General features: G+C 37.4%; 1 protein-coding gene across 1 annotated transcript in view; it reads right to left on the bottom strand.

Moving 5' to 3' along the window:
- LOC150086642 (BAI1-associated protein 3-like) overlaps positions 1-25,466 on the bottom strand; it is a 478,827-nt gene that overhangs the window by 248,092 nt on the left and 205,269 nt on the right. The window contains exons 4-5 of the mRNA XM_090372214.1: positions 22,597-22,684; positions 3,044-3,124 (exon numbers count right to left, since the gene is read on the bottom strand). Of these exons, the coding sequence (XP_090228340.1) occupies positions 3,044-3,124; positions 22,597-22,684 (169 nt within the window). The remainder of the gene's footprint in view (positions 1-3,043; positions 3,125-22,596; positions 22,685-25,466) is intronic.

Below are 25,466 nucleotides of genomic sequence, written 5' to 3'. Positions count from 1 at the left end.
TAAATATAAAGGGTGCAAGAATATTTGCTGATGCTATTGAGGCAGAGTTAGGCAAGTCAGAAAACTGCTAGTTTGGGGGGATACACAGACTAATAGATTAACAATAGCCACTGGCAGAGGTGAAATTGATCCTTGCACTGCTTCTATTGAAATGAGCAGCAGCCTGGAAAACAAGGTGCAGGTGATTCCAGAGACTGCTGGGAGTCATTGCGGAAAAAGTAAACATATGGGCTGTGTTAATGTAACTAAGAATAGGAACAGGTGCATGTATACTTATGTGTACACTAATGTTAGGAGTTTAGTAAATAAATTTGATGAATTTAAGGTGTTGGTCAAAACTTCAAAGGCACATATTGTTGGAATAACAGAGACGTGGTGTCAAACAGATATAAGGAATGCAGAACTGGAATTTGAGGAGTACAATATGTACAGAAAGGATAGACAGGATAGGAAGGGAGGAGGTGTTATGCTATTGGTTATGAAACACATAAAATCCAAGGAAGTACAGTCAGTCGACATGGCTGGACAGTGCAGGGTCAAGTCAGCTTGATGTGACATAAGCACTGGGAAAGCAAAATTGAGAGTAAAAGTGTGTTATAGGATTAATGACTCTGATGAGTAAAATCAACAATTGTACAGAGAAATACAGTGGGCCAGGAAATCAGAGTGTCTTATAATGGGGGATTTTAATTTCCCAGATATTGACGGGAATTTGTGGGTTGGTCATTCACACACTAGCAAAGCTTTTGTGGATTTATTGGATGATTTTTTTCTACAGCAGCATGTTTGTGAGGCAACAAGAGGGAGTAATACTCTTGATCTGATTATCAGTAGTGATTTTTCATGCATTAAGAATCTGCAGATAAAAATACTAGACTTTTCATACCAACTAAGAAATATTGTTCAAGATTTAGGCCTAAATGGATGTCAGATGAACTAATTAGACATCTGGCAGAGAAGAAAAATGCATGGGATACATATAAATTAACAAGTGACACAGAAGCCTATGATAGATATAAGCTAGTCTGTAACCAAGTCACAAAGGAGGTTAGGCAGGCAAAAGCAGAACAGAAGCCTATGATAGATATAAGCTAGTCTGTAACCAAGTCACAAAGGAGGTTAGGCAGGCAAAAGCAGATTACGAGAATTCTTTGGCAAAGGATGCAAAGGAAAACAGCAAAGACTTCTTTACTTATGTAAACTCTAGAAGGAAGGAGATGAATCAGATTGGTCCACATGATATCGACGGTTCAACTGTTGATGATCCTGCTCAGGTAGCTAACCAACAAAATGAATATTTTGCATCTACATTCACACATGAGGAGTTATTCAGGGAGGGGAATGCCAGAGGTGTATTAAACTATGGCAGTAAGCTAAATAATAATCTTGTAATAACTGAGAGTAAACTGGAGGAGAAATTGTTGAAGCTAAACATAAGAAAGGCATCCGGAGTGGATGGAAACTATCCAGTTATATTAAAGGAGGCAGCAAAGGAAGTAAGAAAACTTTTAGCTATAATTATGAGAGCTTCCTTAGACTCGGGGAGGTACCCATGGACTGGAGATGTGCAAATGTGACCCCAATCCACAAAGGAGGATCAAAGGGAGACACACGTAATTACAGACCTGTTAGTTTAACTTCTGTTCCAGGGAAATTAATGAAGGCACTGGTTAAAGAAGCATTGCAGGATCATCTAGACAAGACTTCAGTTATAGCTCGGACACAGCATGGATTTGTTAAGGGGAAGTCTTGTCTGACCAATTTGATTGGATACTATGATGTGGTCAAAAAGGAACTGGATGCAGATAATAATTTTGATATATATTTGGACCTTAGAAAGGCTTTTGATACTGTTGTATATGGAAGACTGCTGCACAAATTGGACCAGGGTGGCATTGGAGACAAATTTCTGCTATGGATAAAGGGATGGTTGAGTGGGAGAAGACAGAGAGTGGTAATCGATGGACACTGCTCTTCATGGACTAATGTTATTAGTGGAGTCCCCAGGATTTGGTGTTGGGTCCATTGTTTTCTGTATTCATTAATGATATTGATGATGGTATATCAGGCTTAATGTCCAAGTTTGCAAATGATATGAAGGTCGGAAAAGTTGTTAATGACACTAATCACAGTACACTGCTGCAACAGGATCTAGAAAAGTTGAGCAGATGGGCTGAGAGGAGCAACTGAAGTTTAACATTGACAAATGTTAAGTACTACATATGAGAAGCAATAACCCTAGAGTAACGTATCAACTGTGTAGTACTACACTGACAGTGGTAGAGAGTGAAAAGGACCTGGGGGTAATTGTGCAGGCAGCTCTCTGAGCAGTGCAGATGGTCTGCAAGAGTAGCTCATGGTGTCTTGTAAATGATATACAGTAATTTTTCTAGCAGGGATAAGGTGATTATTCCCTTGTATAAGGCAATGGTCAGGTCACACCTTGACTACTGTATACAGGTCTGGAGGCCTCATTTTAAGAAGGATGTAGAGCTGTTGGAATGAGTATAGAGAAGGACAACAAGATTAGTTGTCAAAATGGAACAAAGGATTGCTCTTACGAAAAAAGGCTTAAGATTTGCAAATAACAGTGTCTGCAGACTAGGCACCTGCGAGGTGATCTGATTGAGGTGTATAAAGCTTTGAATGGTTTGGGAATGTTTGATGTTGATGGATTCTTCCTCTTGCTTAGAATAATCACCTGAGAGGGCATAAATTCTAATTGAGGAAAGACAGTTGTAGGATAGATGTGCGGAAGTTTGTCTTTAGTCAGCGGGTTGTTGATTGCTGGAACAAACTTCCATCTGTCATTATAGAAGTTGATAGCTTAAATAGATTCAAGGCAGAACTAGACAAACATTTGGAGCAAGTGGATGGGTGAAATGAGAAGGGTGTGTGTGTTTTTTTTGGCTGATGCTATGTAAGCTTGCTTTCTTGCATCATGTGCCTTTGCTAATGCTAATGCCAATTATAACACCAATCAAAAAACTGTAAAAACTAACTAATTAGAAAACAGCAAAATAAAACAGAGACACACACATACCTCTTTTTTCCCAATTTTATATAAAACAGGTGGAATGATATCTGACTCTTTGGGAAGAGTTTTAATATTTTCTGCCTCATCCTATAACATAAAAAAACTCAATATTATCCATCATGCTATTAAATTAATAATATGTAACATAGAAAGTGTGATCAGTTGAGAGTTCAAATTATGGGAAGCTACCACATCTAAATCAATCATTAGCTGATAATTTTATTGTACTGAAATGGGGAGCAAACATTTTTGATAATTCTAATAATACTAATTTTTCTGCTATCTGAAAACAAAATGATTTAAAAAAGTATACATTTTATTGTTTTAATTTGATGTAGGCACCTACAAGCTTTATTAGCAAAGTTCACTCAAATAATGCAAACTGGAAAGGAGTTATTGTTGAGCATCTTTCACCATGACAAAGTTGTATCCTCCTAACAAAGAGGAAACAAGAATAGGTGAAATACACAAGATTTATATAGCAAATATTTTCATATGAACATAATACTCAAAGCTATAATTATAGTCCCGGGGGGGAGAAACAAATTACTACAAGATGCTGTTTCTGAAGCATCGTGTTTTACATGCGTTTCCTTTGTCCTCGTTTTTATTTCACTATATTCCTCTACAATCACTGAAAAAATATTTTCTTTAATATTTGCTATTGATTGAATGCAAAATGTCTGTGGGTTAAAAAAATTCAGCTGAGAGAGAGAGAGGTAAATTCAATTTGGTTGTTAGTGCAATGGTCCTGGTAAAAAAAAAAAAAAGAAGTATAATTTCTTATTAGTAAAAAGTGATTTTGTAGGATCAAAAATATCTTTAGGTTGCATATCACAAGTGATTTACTTTTGGACAGTCAAAATTCCCATTACTGGGACATCATGCGAAATTTGGGAGGGGGGGGATGACAAATTATTTTCAATATCTGTGAGATGTCTATTTCAAATTAATTCAGCAGCCTATATATTTAGGAGGACCAGACTACACCTACAGTTACATGGCTACATGTATCCTATTTCAACAGAGTCATTAGCAGCTGAGGGATAAGTTTTCAAGTTCAATTTATTGACTGAAGAAATACAGAAAGGAGTACCAGAATTCAGAAAGGAAAAGATGAAGGACTGGAAAATAGATAATGAGATGACAAAGTCGTAGAAATATTATAGTTCTGCACTTATGTCATGAACAATATTTCATCTACAAAACAGAACAAATATTCTGAGTGAGAAGGCAACCACCAAAGAGAAATAGAAATTGGAATAGAAAAACAATTGCTATTACTTGTCCTTGTTTCCAGTTTCACTGGAAAACTGATAAACTATTGATTATCCAAAGGTGAATTAACTGGCCCATGGAAGTCAAATAAAAAGAAATACACAGAACCATTGACAGGTGTTTCTTGTTTACATTGTACAATGTTTCTGTGGGTAAGACCCCTAAATTTCTCAGAAAGTTCAAAGTTCCCACTTTTTATTTATGCGTACTAGTTCTTGTTTGTTTGTTATTTGCTTTTTAGGAGCATTAGCAACTAAGGCCATATTGCTCCGGGATATGCAGTGGTCATTCCCTGACCTTTCCGCATCCTCCGTATTTGGTGGTGACGGGCTCGAACCCCGGTCTAATCAAGAAGCGTGTGCTACGCACTGCTGCTCCTTCCCACCTGGCTACGGAGGCGCCGTACTAGTTCTCTGTAGTCACATTTCAGTCAGGGCTGTGCAAACGGGGGTGCATTGGATGCGCTTCACCAGGGTCCAAGATCAAGGGGGCCCCAATTGAGGGAGCCATCGAAGTCTCAACATAAATAAACGAGGCCCCTTAACCCCTTTTGCATCTGGGCCCCCAAGTACCTTTGCATGGCCCTGATTTCAGTAGGTATTCTTCCTTCAGTTTTATTGCTGTTCAGTTAACGTTAAGATTCTTCTCAGAGTTTATTATTATTTTTTTTATTTGCATTTATGTGTGTGTATAATAAAATGGAAAAGGATTGTTATTCCTAATGAAGGAAAACTGTGACTCATCAATAAAGGCAAAAAAGGTGCTAAAGTTTTAAACTTTAATGAACTTTACTCAACTATATGGAACAAGGAGATGCAGCTCTCACTGACAAGGTGGTGCTTTGAAATTTCTATAGTACCATTCTCAGGAAAGCAAACAAAAGGAAAATAGGATTTCATTGTTTTGCTTTCTAAAAAAATATATTAATTATTTTTACATCAGATCTCATGCTGTACTACAGCACGTGTAGTGCACAGCAGTTATAATCACTATCATCCAACACCACCAAAAGATCCAAGTTTTATCAACATTGAGAAAAAAAATCAGCTTTTTTCACAACACAGCCAAGTTTGTTGGCTTTTGATAGAGGGTTGTATGGTTTTATCTCCCACAAACTTGGGTTTTTCATCCAGATAAGCAGGTAAACTGATTGCAGAATACACTGATGAGCCAAAACATTATGATCAGTGAGTCGTTATGCAAATGAAAGCAATTGCAGGTGAACTACGGCGTGTACACGAGTCGGGACACGCTATAAAAAACACTGATACTGAGCTCCGTTAATCAATGTTACTCTTGTTCTTCAGATGAGAAAGGCAGCAGACTTCAGCATGGCTGACAAAGGCCAAATTGTAATGGCCAGACGACTGGGTCAGAGCCTATCAGAAACGGCGTGACTAGTGGGATGCTCACGGTCAGCCATGGTTGGTACCTACCGAAAGTGGACCAAGGAGGGGGAAACCCATGAACCACTGGCAAGGTGTTGGATGACCACAGCTCATCAATGCTCTCATTGTAAGGCTCTCCCGGATGGTATGTGGCAACAGAAGGGCGGCTGTGGTGCAACTCACCGGTTATTGGAATGCTGGTGACAGGAGCAATGTGTCACAACACACAGTACATCGAACCCTGCTGAAAATGGGGCTGCATAGCCGCAGCCCACTCCGAGTGCCCATGTTAACCACTGTTCACTGGCGACAGCACCTAAAATGGGCGCACGAACATCGAAACTGGACCTTGAATGATTGGAAGAAGATCGTCTGGTCCGATGAATCACGTTTCCTGTTGCACCATGTGGACGGCCGGGTACATGTGCATCGTTCAGCTGGGGAAGTGATGGTGCCTGGATGCACTGTGGGATGAAAACAAGCTGATGGTGGCGGTGTCATGCTTTGGGCGATGTTCTGCTGTGATAACCCATTCCAGTCATCCATGTGCCAGGAACTCTAACATCTACCTCCTACCTAAACATCATTGCTGACCATGTACACCCTTTTATGGCAACGGTCTTCATCTCTGGCGGTGCCATTTTTCAGCAGAATAATGTGCCATGCCACACTGCCCGGATTGTTCGAGACTGGTTTGCAGAACATGAGGAAGACTTCCAGGTATTGCCCTGGCCTCCAAATATCCCAGACATCAATCCCATCGAGCATCTGTGGTTTGTGTTGAAAGAGCAACTCCGATCTGCGGCGTCTCCACCAGACCTTACAGGAGTTAAAGGATCTGCTGGTTACGTGTTGGTACCAGATACTACAAGACACATTTAGAAATCTTGTAGCATCCATGCCTCACCGGGTATGAACTGTTTTGCATGTGGAAGACCAACATCATATTAGGTAGGTTGCCATAAGGTTTTGGCTCATTGGTGTATATACAACTTACAGATACAATATACTGATTGCCTAAGTTGCTTTATAACTTAACACACCCACACAGTATGATACACTTTTATAAAAATGAATACAGTATGTACATAAATAAATTTTTAATTCTGTCACCTTTACAAGTTTTCTTTTATTTTTGCAGATTATCTAGTAAATCTATTTCTCAATCATACCAGGATTGAGACTGGGAGTCTACCCATTTTTGATATATTCTGAAAGCCCATTGGCTGTAAACTGTTTTCAGACTCACTAAACGTGGGCATGCAAACAATTTGCAACTAACAAGGACATGATAGGTAGAAGTGCGACAGAAAGCATTTAATGGTTATTTGGTTTTTCTTCAATTTCTTCAATTCCAACACAATTAGTGATAACAGATGAAACTAAGAATACTAAAATTCACATTGATATCCCTCTAAAAGATATTTCTATTTAAAAGTTTAAAAATAAATTGGCACATTGCCTTCAACATTAAAAAAATTAAAATAGGTATTTTTCAGTCTTTTGCTTAGTTTTTTTTGTTTCAGTGTTTAAATTTTTTTTTTTTTTTTCAGCTCTAGCTGCTGTCTAGGTAACCTTTGCTTTAATCTGATCTTGTTCTACTCTTTTTGCAGGGCTGAGCAATCTAAATGCAAATTAAAGGGGGAAAATGTTTTGAATCACAGCATCATTCAAATTTCTGAGAGGCAGTGGTGTAACTAGGGTACAGTGGCTGTCAACACAGGTGCTGATGACGAGGGGAATTTTTATGGGCCCTTTCACAATGTGGTTGAGCTAGTCAGTCTTTTGTGAGAGTAGCATGGTTTCCCCTCTGGGAAACTCTGGTTTTTCATCCAGCAAACAGAAAATCACAGAACACAAGCAATTTGCAGACAATTTACACAGAGCAATATGGCATTAGTCGCTAATGCTCCTAAAACCCAAAAACAACAGTGATCACAGGTCCTGATTATTATTATTATTAGCCATATGGTGCAAGGAAGCCTGAGACTTATGCTGCACCAGCCAAAAAAAATTCCCGAGTTACCCTGATAGATAGATAGAGAGAGAGAGAGAGAGAGAGAGAGAGAGAGAGAGAGAGAGAGAGAGAGAGAGAGAGAGATAGAAAGGAATCATCAAGAAAGAGAAGAACGATGATATCCAGCTCAGGACCCTGGGTATGCCAAGTCCATTCTCACCAGATGTGAGCCCCTGTGGTAAATTTCATCCTACGTGTCAATGGAGATAAAGGTTTAGAACTAGATCTATAATTTAAATTTAAAATATGACAACCGTTATTGTTATAATCAATTATAAAAACATGTTGCCTTTACGTAAAAGTAACATTTTATGGCCAATAATTTAATAAATTTTATATCAATTATGGGCAATTTCTGAAAAAGATGCATTTCTATATGACTAAAGTGACCAAATGCTTAGTATTCCAATGCGGGACATCGATTTTACAACCCCCCCCCCACCTAAAAAAAAAACAGTACAAACAATATTATAAAAATTTTTATTTATAAAAAAATATTCACATACAAAATATAAATTAAATACATATACTGCACTACATATGTATTTGTTTTTGTTGTCCAAAGTTACAATTGGCATGCGAAAACTGTAGCCAATAAACAATTAATCTAACCTTCTAATTACAAATGACAGATATGAGATGACTGTTTATGTGATCAGCCAGCACCAACTATGAGACAAAAAAAAGATGTCGCAAGGATGCAGAATAAAAAAAAAAAAAAAAAAAAGAAAAATGCAAAATCGTGATTCATGATATAAGTATGGAGGCTACATATCCAATCCGGGTCAGTTTGCAATGCGGGGAAAACTACTTAAATCCGGACCTGTCCCGAATAATCCGGGACGTCTGGGCACTTCATATAATTATGACCAAAGGGTTCAAAATTCCTAGTTACATTTTTACTGAGAGGGCAAGGGGGAAAAAAAAAGTTTAAAATTCGTTTTACTCCCTTTTTACTGTTGTGATTCCTGATATTTTTATATATGTATAAATTGAAAAACATTACCTTTCAATGTGCAAACTTTCCTGTGAAACATATATCGATCTGTATTACAGCTATTATCTTAAAAAAAGAAAAAGAAAGAAAAAAAAAAACTCACTGAAATACATGCAATTACAAATGCAATTAAATTTGTAAAACATGATTTTGTGAATAAAACTTATTGAATGCAGTTTTAGTCCCTCGATTAGCAATCCTAAATTTCGTTCAGTTTCAGTAACGACGTTACGCAAAAGAATTCCAAAAAGGCCCATTAAACGTGAATATATTTGATTTTTTTAAAAAAATTTCTCTGAGCATTTTCATTAAAACTGTATGCTCATCCTAGTTTTCAACTGTCTCCCTCACAACGTCCACACAACGTAATTGCTTCGCTTAGCTGCTCAAAACTCAGGAAATCGAAAATGTATTATGAAAGTACGAATGTCGTTTTAATTTCTTCAGCACTTTCGTTGCCCTGGTTAATATTCTACGTACAAGAACAAATTGCAATATGGCGTGAATATCAGTCGTGTTGTTCTTGATTAATTGAATCTCTCGGCTACGAAGCTTATCACCATGGTAACGCAGTCAAGAAGTTGAATAAGAGGGATTTTCTGCAAACCCTACTCTTGAAGTATTATTGTTACGAAAATTGGAAACATTTCTTCAACTCCATGTTCGTTGAGTTGGAAAATACTTCGACCTTGATGGAAGAGGCAAAAGAATGACAGAACACGGTTTTCTTTATTATTATTATTTTCACTAAAGATTAAGCAATACTTTCCTTTCTGCTGTATCTGATGTGTGCGGAAACAAGCAGTTGAGTTCTTTTCGTTAACGACGATCCGCACCACCCTCCACTAAACACACTCGCATTGACAAATATACTGTCTCACTCCCCCCCCCCCCTCATCTTCCTGCAGACTCTAAAAAAAGGGCAGTTCGGGTAGCATGGTAATATATTTTCTATTGAAACGAAGGGTGGTTGCTAATTAAATTATTTAACTAGAAACCACCTTATTTAACTTATTTAACCATTATTTAACTAGCAACCTTCGTTTCAATCAGTGCCGGATTAAGGTATACGGGCTAGCAGGGCTCCTGCCCCAGGCGCCATTCTTTAAGGGACACCAAGAACAGAAGAACGATGAGGCAAAAAAAAAAAAAAAATATATATATATATATATATATATATATTTTTTTTTTTTTTTTTTTTTTTCAGTACAGGGCGCAGAAAAATCATTCTGCCGGGGCCACAGAAATACCTTGGTTCGGCAGTAGTTAAATATTATCATCGATTAAGTCGAATTCCTTGCGGGAACAGTAAAATAACGTAGACCGTTTGGCATCTGGCAAATTATGTGTTCTTTAGTAATAGTAATAGTGGCATGTGATGCAAGAAAGCAAAGAGGCGCCTCCGTAGCCAGGTGGGAAGCAGCAGCAGTGCGTAGCACACGCTTCTTGATTAGACCGGGGTACGAGCCCGTCCCTACCAAATACGGAGGATGCGGAAAGGTCAGGGAATGACCACCGCATATCCCGGAGCAATATGGACTTAGTTGCTAATGCTCCTAAAAACCAAATAACAAACTAACAAACAAGCAAGAAAGCAAGCGTATGAGCTTATGTGGCATCAGCCAAAAAAGGTTAAAAAAAAAAAAAAATTCACACAAACTCTAGACAAATGTTTGTCCAGTTCCTCCTTGAATTTATTTAAACTATCAACTTCCACAATGACAGATGGAAGTTTGTTCCAGCAATTAACCACCCACTGACTAAAGGCATATTTCCGCACATCTATTCTACAACTGTCTTTCCTCAATTTGAATTTATGCCCCCTTAAGTTGGTAATCTGAGCAAGTGGAAGAATCCCATCAGAATTCAGCGTGCTCAACCCATTCAAGGCCTTATACACCTCAATCAGATCACTTCGCAGGTGACTAGTCTCTAGCCCCTGCAATTTGCAGAACTTAAGCCTCTCTTGGTAAGAGGATCCCTTCATTCCCCTCACCAATCTTGTTGCCCTTCTCTGTACATGCTTAAGCAAATCTACATCCTTCCTAAAATGAGGCCTCCAGACCTGTACGCAGTACTCAAGGCGTGGCCTGACCATTGCCGTGTGACAATCACCTCCTTTTCCCTGCTAGCAAAATTCCTGTATATCATTGACAAAACCCCATGACCTGCTCTTGCAGCCTGTCTGCATTACTCAGAAAACTTCGTATCTGACTACTCAATTACTCCCAGGTCTTTTTCATTTTTTACTACCCTAAGTGTAGTACCACACAGTTGGTACGTTCCTCTGGGGTTACTTCTACCCATATGCAGTACTTTCCATTTGTCAATGTTAAACTTCCGTTGCCACTTCCCAGCCCATTTGAATTGTCTAGATCCTGTTGTAGTAATAGACTGCCATTACTGTCCTTAACAACCAACCCTGCCAACCTTTGTATCATCTGAAAACTTCGACACTAAGCCTGATATACCTTCATCAATATCATTGATAAGTATACAAAACAACAGTGGACCCAACACCGAACCCTGTGCGACTCTACAAATAACATTAGTCCACGAAGAGCAGCGTCCATTGATTACTATCCTCTGTCTTCTCCCACTCAACCACCAATTGATCCATTGTAGCAACTTTCTCTTAATATTATTCTGCTCCAATTTGTGCAGTAGCCTTCCACATGCAACAGTGTCAAAAGCTTTCCTGAAATCCAAGTATATGATATCAAAATTATATTTTGCATCCAGTTCCTTTGTTACCACATCGTAATATCCAATCAAATTTGTCAGACAAGACTTTCCCTTAACAAACCCATGCTGTGTCTAAATTACAGCTGCAGTCTTGTCTAGATGATCTTGTAATGCATCTTTAACCAGTGACTCCATTATTTTACCCGTAACAGAAGTTAAACTAACAGGTCTGTAATTACGTTTGTCTCCCTTTGATCCTCCTTTGTGGATTGGGGTCACATTTGCACATTTACAGTCCATGGATACCTCCCCTGAGTCCAAGGAAGCTCTCATAATTAGAGCTAAGGATTTGCTTAGTTCCTCTGCCGCCTCCTTTAATACAACTGGATAGATCTCATCCACCCCAGGTGCCTTTCTTATGTTTAACTTCACCAATTTTTCCTCCACTTTGTTCTCAGTTATTACAAAATCATTAAGTACCCTGCTACAATTTGATAACCTTCTGGCATTTTCCTTCCTTAATAACTCCTCATGTGTGAATGTAGATGCAAAATACTCATTCAGTTTGTTTTCTATCTGAGCAGGATCATGAACAGTCGAATCTGCTCAGATAGCAAACAAACTGAGCAGGATTATCAACAGTCGAACCATCGATATCAAGTGGACAAATCTGATTCATCCCTTTCCTTTTAAAGTTTATATAAGTAAAGAAATCCTTGCTATTTTTCTTAGCATCCTTTGCCAAAGATTTCTAGTAATCTGCCTTCGCTTGACTAATCTCCTTTGTGACTTGATTACGGACTGGCTTATATCTGCCATAGGCTTCTGTGTCGCCTGATAATTTATATGCATTCCCATGCATTTTTCTCCATTTTTCATTCACAAGCAAAATTGTGGACAGCAGTCGACAGGATGAGTCACTCTCTCTACTGTTTTAGTTTTACAGAGCAGTTCAAGTTGTTGTTGTTGTTGTTGGATTTTAGGAGCATCGGCACTAAGGCCACGTTCCTCCGTGTATGTTGTCTGTAAATTGCATGTGTTCTGAGGTCGATTTTCTGTTTGCTGGACGAAAAACCAGATTTTTCGGGAGAAAAAACCATGTTACCTTCGCCTGAGACCAACTAACTCAGCCACGTTGTGAAAAAGACCCATAAAAACAGTCCAAGTAAATCAGCCTTTATTTCCATGTCTGTGTTTCATAGTTGTATGGCAATAACTGGTTGCGTAAGTAAACCTGACACGTTTTGAATAATTCATAAAGGACATTACCTAGAGTATTAACTAGAAATATAACATACGAGTAATTAAATAAGGCACTTTTCCACTTCACAAATTTACAATTTATTGGAACAGTAAAATTAGAAAAAATATATTATACATTATGAAATCCGTTCTTTAATATATTTTATTCACTATTATTGGTCTTGACTCTAGAGTTTTGCGTCTACAAAGATAAATCATATATCATTTAAAAGGCCTTAACCAGGAATCGAGTTTATGATATTAATTAGAATTTAATGAATTAATTTTTAAATATGAAATTAAGTAAGTAATGTGTTTGCGCAAATGACTAACTGATATCGTAAATCAACATAACATATAATAGATGAACCAGTAATACAATGAATAAAATAGTGTCGTATGTGTGTTTTTATTATTTTTGGTATACGTGATCAAACGTAGGTGTGTGTTTTTTAACCCCCCGCCCAATAATCAATAAATTATTTCGAGAGCAAAACTGAACAAAATGATATAAATAAAAAAAAGCATGTCTCTTCATTTTTGTACTTTTAGAAGTAGAGTTGTTAAAGTCAGTGTTACACAATTTGGTATTTTGGTTGTTTAGACCACCTCTCTCAAACCAGATGGTTCTATTGCCACTTCACCCAAAAATAAAGTTGACCTGCCAGCATCCTCCTTTTCTTCCAACTCGAGTATTGATGATCTTGGTAAACCACCTACCACCATTCCCAGTACACTCCATTCAATGCCTCTTGTGGTCTTCTGTCAAAAGGATGTCAGAAGGATTTTGAACAATCTCGATGCTAAGAAAGCTCCAGGCCCTGGTGGTATTTTTCTACTTGTTCTCAAAAGCTGTGCTCCAGAACCTTTTCCTGTTCTGTGTCGCCTTTTTTTCCTTTCGTATTCCAAAGGTGTTTTCTCTTCTGCTTGGAAATTTTCTCATATCCAGCCAGTTCCTAAAAATGGTACAAATCCCGCCCATTGCACTTACTTCTACTCTTTAAAAAGTAATGGAGAAATCAATTAACTGCCAACTATTAAACTATCTAGAAACCTTCCATCTGATAAATCATCGCCAGTATGGAATCCGTCAGTGTCGATCCACTTGTTATATTATGGCTTATGTTGCCCATCTATGGACAAATTCAAAGGAAAAGTTTGGTGGAAAAAGAACAGTTGCACTTGACATTTTAAAAGGCTTTTGATAGTGCTTAGCATAACGACTTTCTCAATAAGCTTCCATCTTATGGTTTGCCAACTGTTTTTTGTAATTGGGTACCCACTTTTCTCTCTGTTCGCTCATTGCAGGTGATGGTAGATGGCTCTCTGTCTTCTAATTTCTCCACTAATGCTGGTGTTCCCCAAAGTTCGGTTCTTTCTTCCCCTCTTTTCCTCTTATTTATTGATGACCTATTGCATTCCAACTTCCAGTTTGAGAAACCTTGACCTGCACAAACAGCTCCAACTTTTCGAATATCCACTAGCAATTCCTTAAATGCTGATCTCCAGGTAATTCTCTAGTGGGGCAAAGATAACTTAGTTGATTTCAATCCTTTTAAAACTTAGTCCTGTCTTATATCTCGCAAAAAGGATTCTTCTGCTTCTATGCTTATCTTTGGTGACACTACGATTTCTAAGCAAAAAGATATATCTCTTTTGGGGATTACCCTGACTTCTAATCTCTCTTGGCACTAGCATATTACAAATATTGCTTCCTCTGCATCTTAAAAAACTTGGCTTTCTCTTTCGCTCCTTGCGTTACTTTTCTTCCAAACAGCTGTTCACTCTGTACAAATCGCAAATTCGCCAATATTGTTCCCATATCTGGGGCGGCCGCCCCCCAAAACTCTCTCAGGCTTCTAGATTCCATTCAAAAGAGAGCAGTTAGGTTAATCAATGACTCATCTCTAACAGAGTCTCTCCGCTCTTTGTCTCATAGACGTTCTGTTTCTGCTGCGTGCCTTTTCTATAGATACTTCCATGGGCACTGTTCTTTGAATTGGCTTCTATAATTCCGCTCTTCCGAAGAAAATAACCAATTTTTCTTCTTCCTCATTTATTCATTCAACTTCCGTTTGTTTTTTTCAGAACAACCTTCCTTCATGCGCATTTTTGAAAATTACAACCAATAGAAATTCAAGTCTAATGTAAAAACAAGTTCTATATCTTCTTTCATCTTCTCAACCTTAAGCCCATGCACGGCACTAAGTACTATAGGTTCTAATGCCTGTGGTGTTTGGGGATTTCATAAAAAAATTACTAAGGGGGGGGAGATATAATAGACTCCATGCGCAAGTTTTGTGAATGACTGCAAATATGCAATTATATTTGTCAAACCAAAATATTGTTTAATAGCAAGTAACAATAAATAATAGCTTAATGAATGCAGAGACGACCTAAATATTTTCAATGCATAATTATCTTTAGTATAATAATTGCGAATAGTTTCTTCGTTTAAAGTTTTCTAGTTGTATGTTCGCAAATGAAAATGAATACCTTTCAGCCCTGACTTATTGCAAGGACAACGAGTAATTTAATAGAGAAAGTTTTGTTTTCTGGACCGTTTCAGTCCTGTAGTGAAATTCTTCGTTAAGAGAACTGAAGAGAACAGCTTGTTTGCGAGCGGTTCTAAAGGAATGAGTTTAGTCATTGCCTTCAACAGGTAATCACAATAGAGTTCCTAATTGTCAACATCTCAATTTACTGATATTTATCAAACCTTACTCGTAACGGGAAACTAAACATAACTTTTGTTAATAAGTGAAAGTGTTCATAATCACACTAGAATATTCGTTTTCCGCTTGAAAGCTTTAAAATTAAAATTCAGCCATGGAGAAATCGTGCCATTAATAAATAGCGACGAATTCTGGTGTCAATAATGGAAGGCCCTTTACAGCGTTGCCACAGGCAGATTACTTAGTGCTTTTGTGCACATAATTTTGCTGTGAAAGTAGATAATAATAAATCAGTTTTTTAGGCGTGTTAGCATATATGCATAATACGCCTATTGTCTTCACCATGTCCGTCCGCCCATATGTAACAACTCGACTCCCAGTAAAAGGAACTTCATGAAATTTTATATTTGGTCGTTTTAGAAAGATTTGTACATCTTGCCAAATTGCATTAAAATCGGGTCAATAGAAATCCAACAATTGTTATTTCTTTGTTCATCAGTATGCAACTAATAATTCGATTCTTTGCGTGGATTTTCATAAAATTTTATATTTGGGCCTTGTAGAAAGATTTGTCGCGCCACACCAAATTTTATTAAAATCGGACTAATAGAAATCTGGCAATTATTATTAATGTTGTTGTTATTATATTATTTTTTCCTGATGGGAGGGTTCCACCCGTGACGGATACTAGTACCAAGTGCACAGGATAATTATGTCTGGTGTTACTATTTTTCAAGGAACTCTACGACTATCCTAAAGACGTTCAGGATTGCGACTTTATGGAGTTCCTTAAGTGTTCTCTGGGAGACCTATTGCTGCTAGGTGTTATGCAGGGTCTTTGGCACCATACCGGTGGTTGACACGATGATCGGGATGGTCGTTATTTGTTGTATATGCCACAGCTCTTTGATCTCCTGTCTTAGGTCCGTGTACTTCCTGATCTTTTCCTTGTGGGTTTTCTGGAAGTTGCCAGTGTTCGGCACGGCTATGTCGATCAGATTAATATTATCATTTATTTTCTTTTATACATATCACATAGGGCATACACTGTATATTGTAGCTGAAGCACTAGATATTATGCTTGTTGCCCTGCCCTGTTTGAAGGAATGAATGGACAATGTGACGGATGCACAGAAGTGAAATTTTCTAGGTTCGCGCATAAAAGTTGTTACTTTGTGCTTCTTCTTTTTTCTTTTTTTTTTTTTTTTTGTTATAAATCATGAGTTATTACTATTTGCTAAATCGCCTGATATGTAACGCTGCATAAATTAGCTAACTTGTTTACATTCGCATATAACTGTGTGTGTGTGTGTGTGTGTGTTTAATACGTATTCCTTCACTGATTTCCTTTTTGAAATATGAACTTTAGAATTCAAAGGATTTTCTTTCTGCCCATAAATGCCGTTGTTCTGCTTAATTTATATTTCTTGAAAGACAGATTAATCCGATATTAAAGGAAATGTTGGGTGGAGACAATCAGTTAAAGGTCAACGTTAACGTGTTTCATAAGTAAAAAAAAAAAAAACTCAATTTGATTTGTACGCTCTCAGCAACTCCCAGCCTACTCCCTTCTCCCCCATTGCGCACTAATAGAAATCTAAGACAATTTTCATTTAGCTGTAGAATTATTTCCAATATCTAATTTTCGACAGAATTAATCATAGCTAAATGGTATGAATGGAGTACACCACAAAAAAAAAAAGAAGAAGAAAAAAAAAAAAGAAGTACACGGACATGCTGGGGATATAAAGCCCAACTTCTGAATAGAGGGCCTCACCATACACAAGTGAGTTTTAGTAGAAAATAAGCGTTTTGGACACCAGCAAAGCGACGATCTTGCAAAAACATTCGAAGGGAAGATGATCACATAATCCAGTGTTTGGTACGTCAGACTATACCGGCAATTCTAGGCATTCTGTTCCTTTCTTTTCAACAAATTTTCTGGTCGCATTTATGATTTTTTTTTTTTTTTCCCGAATTATATTGAGCAAAAAATGTTTTATCGTTTGAGCATGGAGCTAAAAATAATTTAGAATTACGAATTATCGACATTTTCGAATTAACGAAATGTTTTTCGGATTAAATTTGGTATTTTTCGGCCCCAAAATATTCTAAAACTTCGATTTACGCTTAATTTCGAAATATCGTGATTAGAATTAAAATTTTATTGTATTTACTACATTTTCAGTTTTTAGAAACTATTAGAAAATATTAGAAAAATATAAATACGCAGTGACTATATCCACTGCAATCTATATCTTGGATTAGGTATTAAAATACATCAATATAACCAGTTATATTCATCAATATAACCTCTACAAAGAAATATTTTTAAATATTATAATTAAAAAATATATATATGAAAATTGTTTAATTTTGTAAATGTTCAAAAACTGTTTATGGTTTATTAGAAAGGAGATTAAGGCAGTTTTTTCGTTATGAACATTTATTTAACATAAATTAAGCTAGCAATATCTCATGTGATTTATTTCCAGGAAATTAATTGACAGTGTAATCAAATTTTTACCAATTTATATTTTCAGTCACAATTAATTACATCATTTCTCCATAAAGAACATATTCGTTATGGCAAATTGGCCCGTAATGTGCAGTAACTGCAAGTGACATTTAATTTTTCGCCGTCCCCCTCCCCCAGTTAAAATGTAAAACTTTTGCTTGCTCGCGAGAAATGTTATAAAGGCCATTATCATAATTAATAAAAACCTAACGCTCGCTTCATGGCTCAAATCTTTTGATGTTACATACGGATGCCACTGGATGGCTCATAATTTGGCCGCTGCAGGAAAAAGAACGACAATACGATATGTTTGCCACTTCGAGAGTGAATACGCAAGCCAAGGAAGAATTTGATACATAAAGGTGGAATATTTCGGCACTCTCCTACCTTTGCTTACAACGCGACAGTACGTGAATAAAATAATTACTGACTCGAATTTACAGCTCATTAAGAATACTGTATTAGTTTAGCATCTCATGCAGAAGCGCGCATACGTTACTCGACCGATTAGCATAGATTAAATTTAAATTTAAAAGTAGAAAGGATTAGAACCATAAAAACCAAATTAGAGTTGTTGATAGACATACTACGACTTTCGCTAAGCACTCTTTTGTGCTTAGCAGTAGGCCGCGTATTCGGAAGCCTCTTGTTTCAGAGAAAAATCCGCTTTCAGTGGCGTAGAGAACGTAGTAATTGGACAGTGGAACAATGGAAGAGTCATGTGGTCGGAAGAATCACGATACGCTTTGTTTTGCAGTCATGGTAGTGAGAGGATGTGGCGAAAACCTCTCGAAACGGTAGACCTGCTTGCCTTGTTAAGACAATTCAAGCATTTGGAGAATTGTACGGAGAATGGTACCAAGCATCATGGTACGGAGAATGTTTTGTTGACACGGACTGACTCCCTTGATACCGATGGAAGGTCTAATGTCATCCAGGGAGTACCTGAATTTTTTTATTAGGTCTACTGCACCTTGCAATGTTACACTTTTTTATCCAGTGGTGATATCCACTTTATGGATGGTTTGCTGAAAGAATGGTTACAATTAGACCAAAACGCACTAAAACACCTTATAGAAACCATGCTGTTAGAAACTGCATACTTGCTGTTATCAGAAACAAAGGCGGCCCAACTCGATATTGAATAAAGGTTTGTATTTTTTTGGCCAGTGTATGTACCTATTGTAATGTACGGCATCCCTATCTGGTTTAGACGCGCCTCCCTTCTCACTGTCAAGACACGATGTTTGGCAACTATTCAACGATCTTTTCTTCTAGAAATATTAAGAAAGTGCAGAACAGTATCTACGCCTATATTACAAGTTTACAACATCATAATATTTAAAGGAATTAGTTATCATATCAGAAAACGAATACCGCTACATTTGCAGATATTCCATTAGATTTTAAAGTCGATCCTAAACAGGAAAAGATTAAATACTGGAATATTATATTTAAAAAATGACAATCTAGATGGCCCGTCTCCTCCAAAGGAGTTACGACTAAATCTTTTATTATCCCTAACATCTCATTTACTTCTGCCAAGAATATACAAAAGTGGTAAATCCGGCTTTTCTTGAACTTTATTCGTCTTACCTTTTAGCTGTCCATGGTTCGCTAAATGCGAAATTACTCTAGTTTCATCTTTCGCCTACCAATGCTTGTGTCTGTAATTCCATGAAGGATTGGTGCCATGTTTTGTTTCGTTGTACCCTCTACAAAGATGTTCGTTTAGAAATATCAACCTTATGCATGATTTCTCTCCTGGAAATTAACATGCCCTTATTTCAAACCAACAAAATTTCATTGCCTTCCAAAACTTTGCCAAGAAATTGTTTGAAAGACGCCACCAACTTCATGGTTAGCCCAATCCTCCCAGAACTGCGAATTCTAGAGCTTCAACTATTTCAATATACCAGAAATTCTACCTAACATAGTCTACATAACCTACTGAGTTTATATTCCTTCAATGTCTTGGACCCCTTCTGATGAATTAAAGACCTACCGCTCTGCTACTCTTCAAGCATAAGGAGCATATCTTCAGAACTTTTGTAGAATGCCTTTGGCCTGCATCTGCACCTGCTAGCACAATATCGGTGCGGAACTGGCTCCAAACATCTGTTTGGCGCTAGATCATTTTATGTTTTATTGTTCCTCTTTACACTTTTATTTCTTCTTTTTTATCAATTTCTTCTATCTTTGCATGCGTGTGATTCCGTGTGTATTACTGAGTGTGCATAAATGTACTGCCACACTCATCCGAGTGTGGCAGTACATTTATTTTGGGACGCTGGCAGCGCTGGATTGATCCCTTCTTTGCTCCTCGTATTAATGTAGAATCTCCTGGCACCAACAGGACGCGCACTATTCACTGTAGATGCGAGGGGGGGGGGGGGGGGTTGTCCATTTTGGACAGCACATGTATAGTTGTGGTCCATCCTTGTGGTGTGGCACACACACACACATACACACTGCACGGAGAGGAACTCGCGTTCAGGAGTCGCTTTACATAACATACACCACATGTCCATACTCGTTGGAGACAGAATTTGTAGTTACGCCTCTGGAATCGGTCATCGAGTCATGGTACAAAAATGACTTCACTTTTCTTCCTCTTCATTTTTTACTTTCCACCTTTCGAATAATTTTTTTTATTCTTCCTTCAAATGCATCTCCTGAAAACTACGACCTGCAGAAGTTGAATCTAAGATTAATAAGTTCTTATGAATATGGAGCCGACGTGTATGATAAAATTTTAACATCACAACAAGAGAAGTGTTGTATTGGAGTCAGACAACCACGTCACAGGCCCGGTGTTCCAGTATTAAGGAAATGGATGTTTGATGTGTTGGCCTCCACAACAGACTCAAACTGAACATTTTATTTTTAACATAAGACGTGCGAATCCTAGCATTATTAGCAATATGGAGTGTAACGTTTTCTTTCAGTCCCTTATGGTGTTAGTATTACATTGTGATCGCTATTCTTCAGAAATCGACAAAGTCAAAAGTCAACGGGTACAAATCAGTCAGCCAAATTGGCTATGGGGTAAGGAAATTCAGATTAGCAATTATTGGTCGCAATTATAATCTATTGAAATACGAGGTGGAAATATATAGATTGGAACCATCTTTCGTGAAAAGGTCGTGTCGGGAAATCCTGCACCTCGTGTTCAAGGATTGATTTCTATCCTTTTCCATGTTTTATACCCAATGAATTTGGTTTTTTTTCGGATTCTGCCACTATTTTTCTTTTGCAGTTGTCTGGTTTTATGAATATGGAGCCATATGGAGCAAACTTAGACCATATTGCGCCATTTTATATTATACTTGTTGTTGTTATTGGGTTTTAGGAGCATCGGCGACTAAGGCCATGTTGCTCGGTGTATATTGTCTGTAAATTGCGTGTTCCGAGGTCGATTTTCTGTTTTGCTGGACAAAAAAACCGAGTTTCCGGGAGAAAAAACCAAGCTACCCTCGCCTGAGACCGACTAACTTAGCCACATTGTGAAAAAGGCTTATAAAAATTTCTCACGTCATCGATGGAACTCAAACTCGGGTTTTTTTCACCCGGTTTAGGGAGGACGTCAATCTTACCAACTGTGCTACGCACAAAGGCTGTGTATTATATACAAGCGTGAGCGTTTAGGGGCTAATTTGCATGCTGTGCAGGCTTTAATACTTGGAGTAACTCACGGGGGTATCCTACTACCTCCATCTGGAATGGGCTAACTACAGCCCCAATTGAAGAGGCCGTTTAAAATTCCTGCAGTCGATAACAGGACTCGAACCCCGACTTCTCCGAACGAGTGAAAAATGGCAAATCACAATACCATCACAGAGGACTATTGCGATTGCCATAATGAACCATTAAGACAAAAAAATCGGGAATAACAAGCAAGGAAAACGAAGACATCAATTAAAATGGTGAAAGAAAATGTTCTTAGAGAAACGAGTCCTTTTCTCAAAAAAAAAAAAAAAACCGATGTTAAACCTAATAACTTAAAGCTTTCAGGCAAGTGAAAAACAAGCAGATGCAGGAATATATTTTAAAAAAAAATACTATTGAAATAAAGAAAAAAAATCAAGTCTTTTCAATACAAGGAACAGGGGAATAGCAAACCATTTTTAAAGAGAAAAAGCGTGTTCTTTTCTGCTCTGTTGGATCAAAAGAGCAGAAAAGAAACAATTCACCTAGAAGTAATTATATTTTGATATCAAAAACAGATAGAATCTAAGAAGTAATTACCATTTAAAACAAACTTATCAGTTTATCTTTCTATTTCAGCAGCTATTGTTCCATAAATTACTTGCTAGAGCTTATTGCGCAGTTTGTCAATTTTTTTGGGTGAATTCTGCATTGAAAATTTTGATAGAGGGTAAATTTTTATAAAGTTTCTCAAGGGCATAAAATGCAAATTTTATTAAAAGGCACCTTTTTTTTTTTTTCCATGGCTATTAGTTTTATATATTACTTCAGGTAGCATGAAATGGAAACGTAAGTAATTTAATTAAGATTCATATAACATGCCTTATCTTTAGTGCTGCAAGTAAAGGAAGTAACTCAATAAAGGAGGAAATCTCTGAAGCACGAGAGAACAGTAGATGGCAATGAAGCTAAAGTCCGAACAAAGCCCATGTTCAGAGAGAGTGGATGAGTGTAAGTTGATTGAATTACGATGTTACTTTCTTCCATCAGATACAGATGCCAAAGAGTTGAGTAACTAAAGCTATACCAATATAAAGCTTGAAAAGCATACCTCCCTAGCAGCCTGCAGCCTCCTGTTCTCTTGTTTCCATGACAACGCAGTGAAATTCTCGAAGAAGTTTCCGTCCGCTTCCTGAACCCTGTTAACATAAGTATGATGGATAATTAGTTTTTGCCTATGAAAACGTAACTAATTATAGATAACTATAATGTAATATAAAAGCTTAAGTAGGCGTTGAATTACACTAAGTGGACAGTATATTAGGACCATTACCACGATTCCTGGACTTGGGGATATAAGCGGTTTCATACGTCTGATGGCCCTTTCGACCCCGAACATACGGATGTTGCATTGGGTTGAGATCCAAGACTGTGTAGAGTCGAGAAGTGGAGAAAGAAAGAGAAAAAAAAAATGACGCCATAAACCACTTCACACCAATACAGGGAGAGTGAATAGTCATAATAGTGGGAGGCACCCGGTAAAAGCTGTTAAAGCTGAAAAACCCTGACACCGAGCATCGATATCAGGGTATTTCTTGAGGGCTGTATTTTAAGTTGGTCTCAAAATACAACCATCACTCATTAACAGTTTCTCTAGCTGAGGAACTGTTAACTGTTAAATTGCTATTAATGTTCAGATTAAGATAGTAGTGACCTATCTCTTCGTGGTGGGGACGGCTGAGTTGCCCTTTTCGGTGGGGACGGACCAACCGGCTCCACTGCAAGGCTAAACGGTAGATTGAAGTAATTTTTTCTTGTTGTTTGGACGACCCAGCAGGGTCTGCATACAGTATAATTAACCAACTAGATGTTCAGTTATAATGTGCAGATTAGATTAAGACGCATGTGGGTGAAAACGTAGAGGGCGTCGTGCGTACTGGTTAGTTCAAATGAAAATGAAATGAAATTCCTGATACACTCTCCACTCAATTATATGTGAACACGCTACCACGGCAGCTATGTGGTGCTATATTGGCACTCGAAGGAGTGATGACAGTATCACTGTCCTATCAATTGCAAAGTTGTCATATCGTGACCCATTTTACCATCGCAAATGGATTGGTGTATCCTAAAATATGCTCAAGATGTTTACACAAATGCAGGGTTTGAAAAGTCAAGCGCATCGACAACTTACAATATGTCTGTAAATTGTGTATGTTCTGTCAGGGTCGATTTGCTATTTGCTGAACGAAAATCCCGAGTTTAAGGGAGGAAAAAAACCATTTTACCTTGTCTGAAACCGACTAATCCAACCACGTTGCGAAAAAGACCCATAAAATTCCCTCGCTTCATTGACGGGATCCGAACTCAGGTCTTTTAAAACCACGAGGTGTGGGGAGGACATGATTCTACCAACTGTGCTACCCACAAGAGCGAAAAGCCAAATGCAAATTAAATGTGAGACGGCACGTGAAATGAAGCTGCATAGGATCTGCGATTGGTGTGCTATTTTTTTTTAATAAATAAAATAACAACAATAGAATTGATATCATTACAGGAACAAGAACCATTAGGTATAATTATAAACTTAAAATACATTTTTCGAAACTAAAATGAAATACCATCCGTTTAGTACACATGGAACGTGTATTAATTCGTGGGTGGGTACAGTATGCCTGTCAGACTTAAGAGCTGGTTGTGATTTAAACGCAAATACTGGCACATAGCAGTAAAGCAGGTTTCTTTGGAGAGTGTCTCTAACAAACTCTCAACTTAATCTAAATTCACAAAATACAAGCATATCCGTGGGTGTGCAAAATTATTCAATACATTCATTAAGTCTTAGATTATTTAATTTCATTAAAATAATTTATTATAAACTGTCATTATATCTACAATTGGTATCATTATGTTCTCTATATCATGCTCGCATTTTTATTCTATTACTGGACAAACGACACAAACTGAAATAATTCGTATATACCTAGGCACTATCGAAATGGCAGCGAAGTTGAACAAATATTTTGCAACCACCTTTGCAATTGAAACCTCATCAGAGTCAAGGGGAAACAGTGAACCGAGTTAAACCTTTGTAAAATAAGTAGCATAATAGCATTAGAAAAGCGCCTGTCTGAAAAGCTGCCGAAGCTAAGAAAATGTAAAGCCCCAGGGCCAGATGATATACATCCAGTTATACTGAAGAAAAAAAAAAGGCAGCAAGTGAAGGCATCCAACCACCAATAATGTTAATAAGGTTATTAGAATCGGGGATTTAGATTCGATTCATTAGATTATGATTTGTGGCTTCAGACTGGAGAGCTGCCAATGTGTCCCCAGTCTAAGGATGGAGCTAGAGGAATGATGGACAATTATAAACTAGTGAGTTTGGCTTCTGTGGTTGGTAAGATTGTGGAATCTATGGTTAATCTCGACAAGAATATAATCATAAAAAGGTCTCATCATGGTTAGGTGAAGAGGTGGGAGTGGTTCTTGCCTAGCAAATCTGTGATTGCTATGTCAAATCCTCGTAATAGTACACCGAATTACTATAACTAGATTATAAAGCAGTTAGATGCAAGAAACAAATTTGGGTTAAAAAAAAACAAAAAAAAAAAACATTTGCAGTGAAAATGAAGCTGCAATCTAAAAAAAAAAAAAATCTCACTTTAAATTCGATGACAGCAAATGTTCTGTTGCTATAGTTATTTCAGTAGAGAAGGTTGACCAATAGGTTGCGCGATATATGGATAATTGATGCTGCTTTGTTTATTGTTCTATATAAAGAAATGTGTGGGCTTGATTTATCTGCGTTCTATCTTTGAATATAAGCACAGATTTTGATATTTTTACATCCTCTCAGTCAGTTTCGAAAGTTAAAATACAAACATAAAAATTAACATAAAAAAAGTTGAAATAAGTTAATACCTTTCTCTGTGTATTAAAAAATATAAATAAATAAATAAATACCAGTCGAATCTACCT

Source organism: Mastigoproctus giganteus, chromosome 4 (assembly GCF_048544385.1).
Source record: "Mastigoproctus giganteus isolate SK-2022 chromosome 4, ASM4854438v1, whole genome shotgun sequence".
Classification (NCBI taxonomy): domain Eukaryota; kingdom Metazoa; phylum Arthropoda; class Arachnida; order Uropygi; family Thelyphonidae; genus Mastigoproctus; species Mastigoproctus giganteus.
This window is presented reverse-complemented; position numbering and strand designations above follow the sequence as displayed.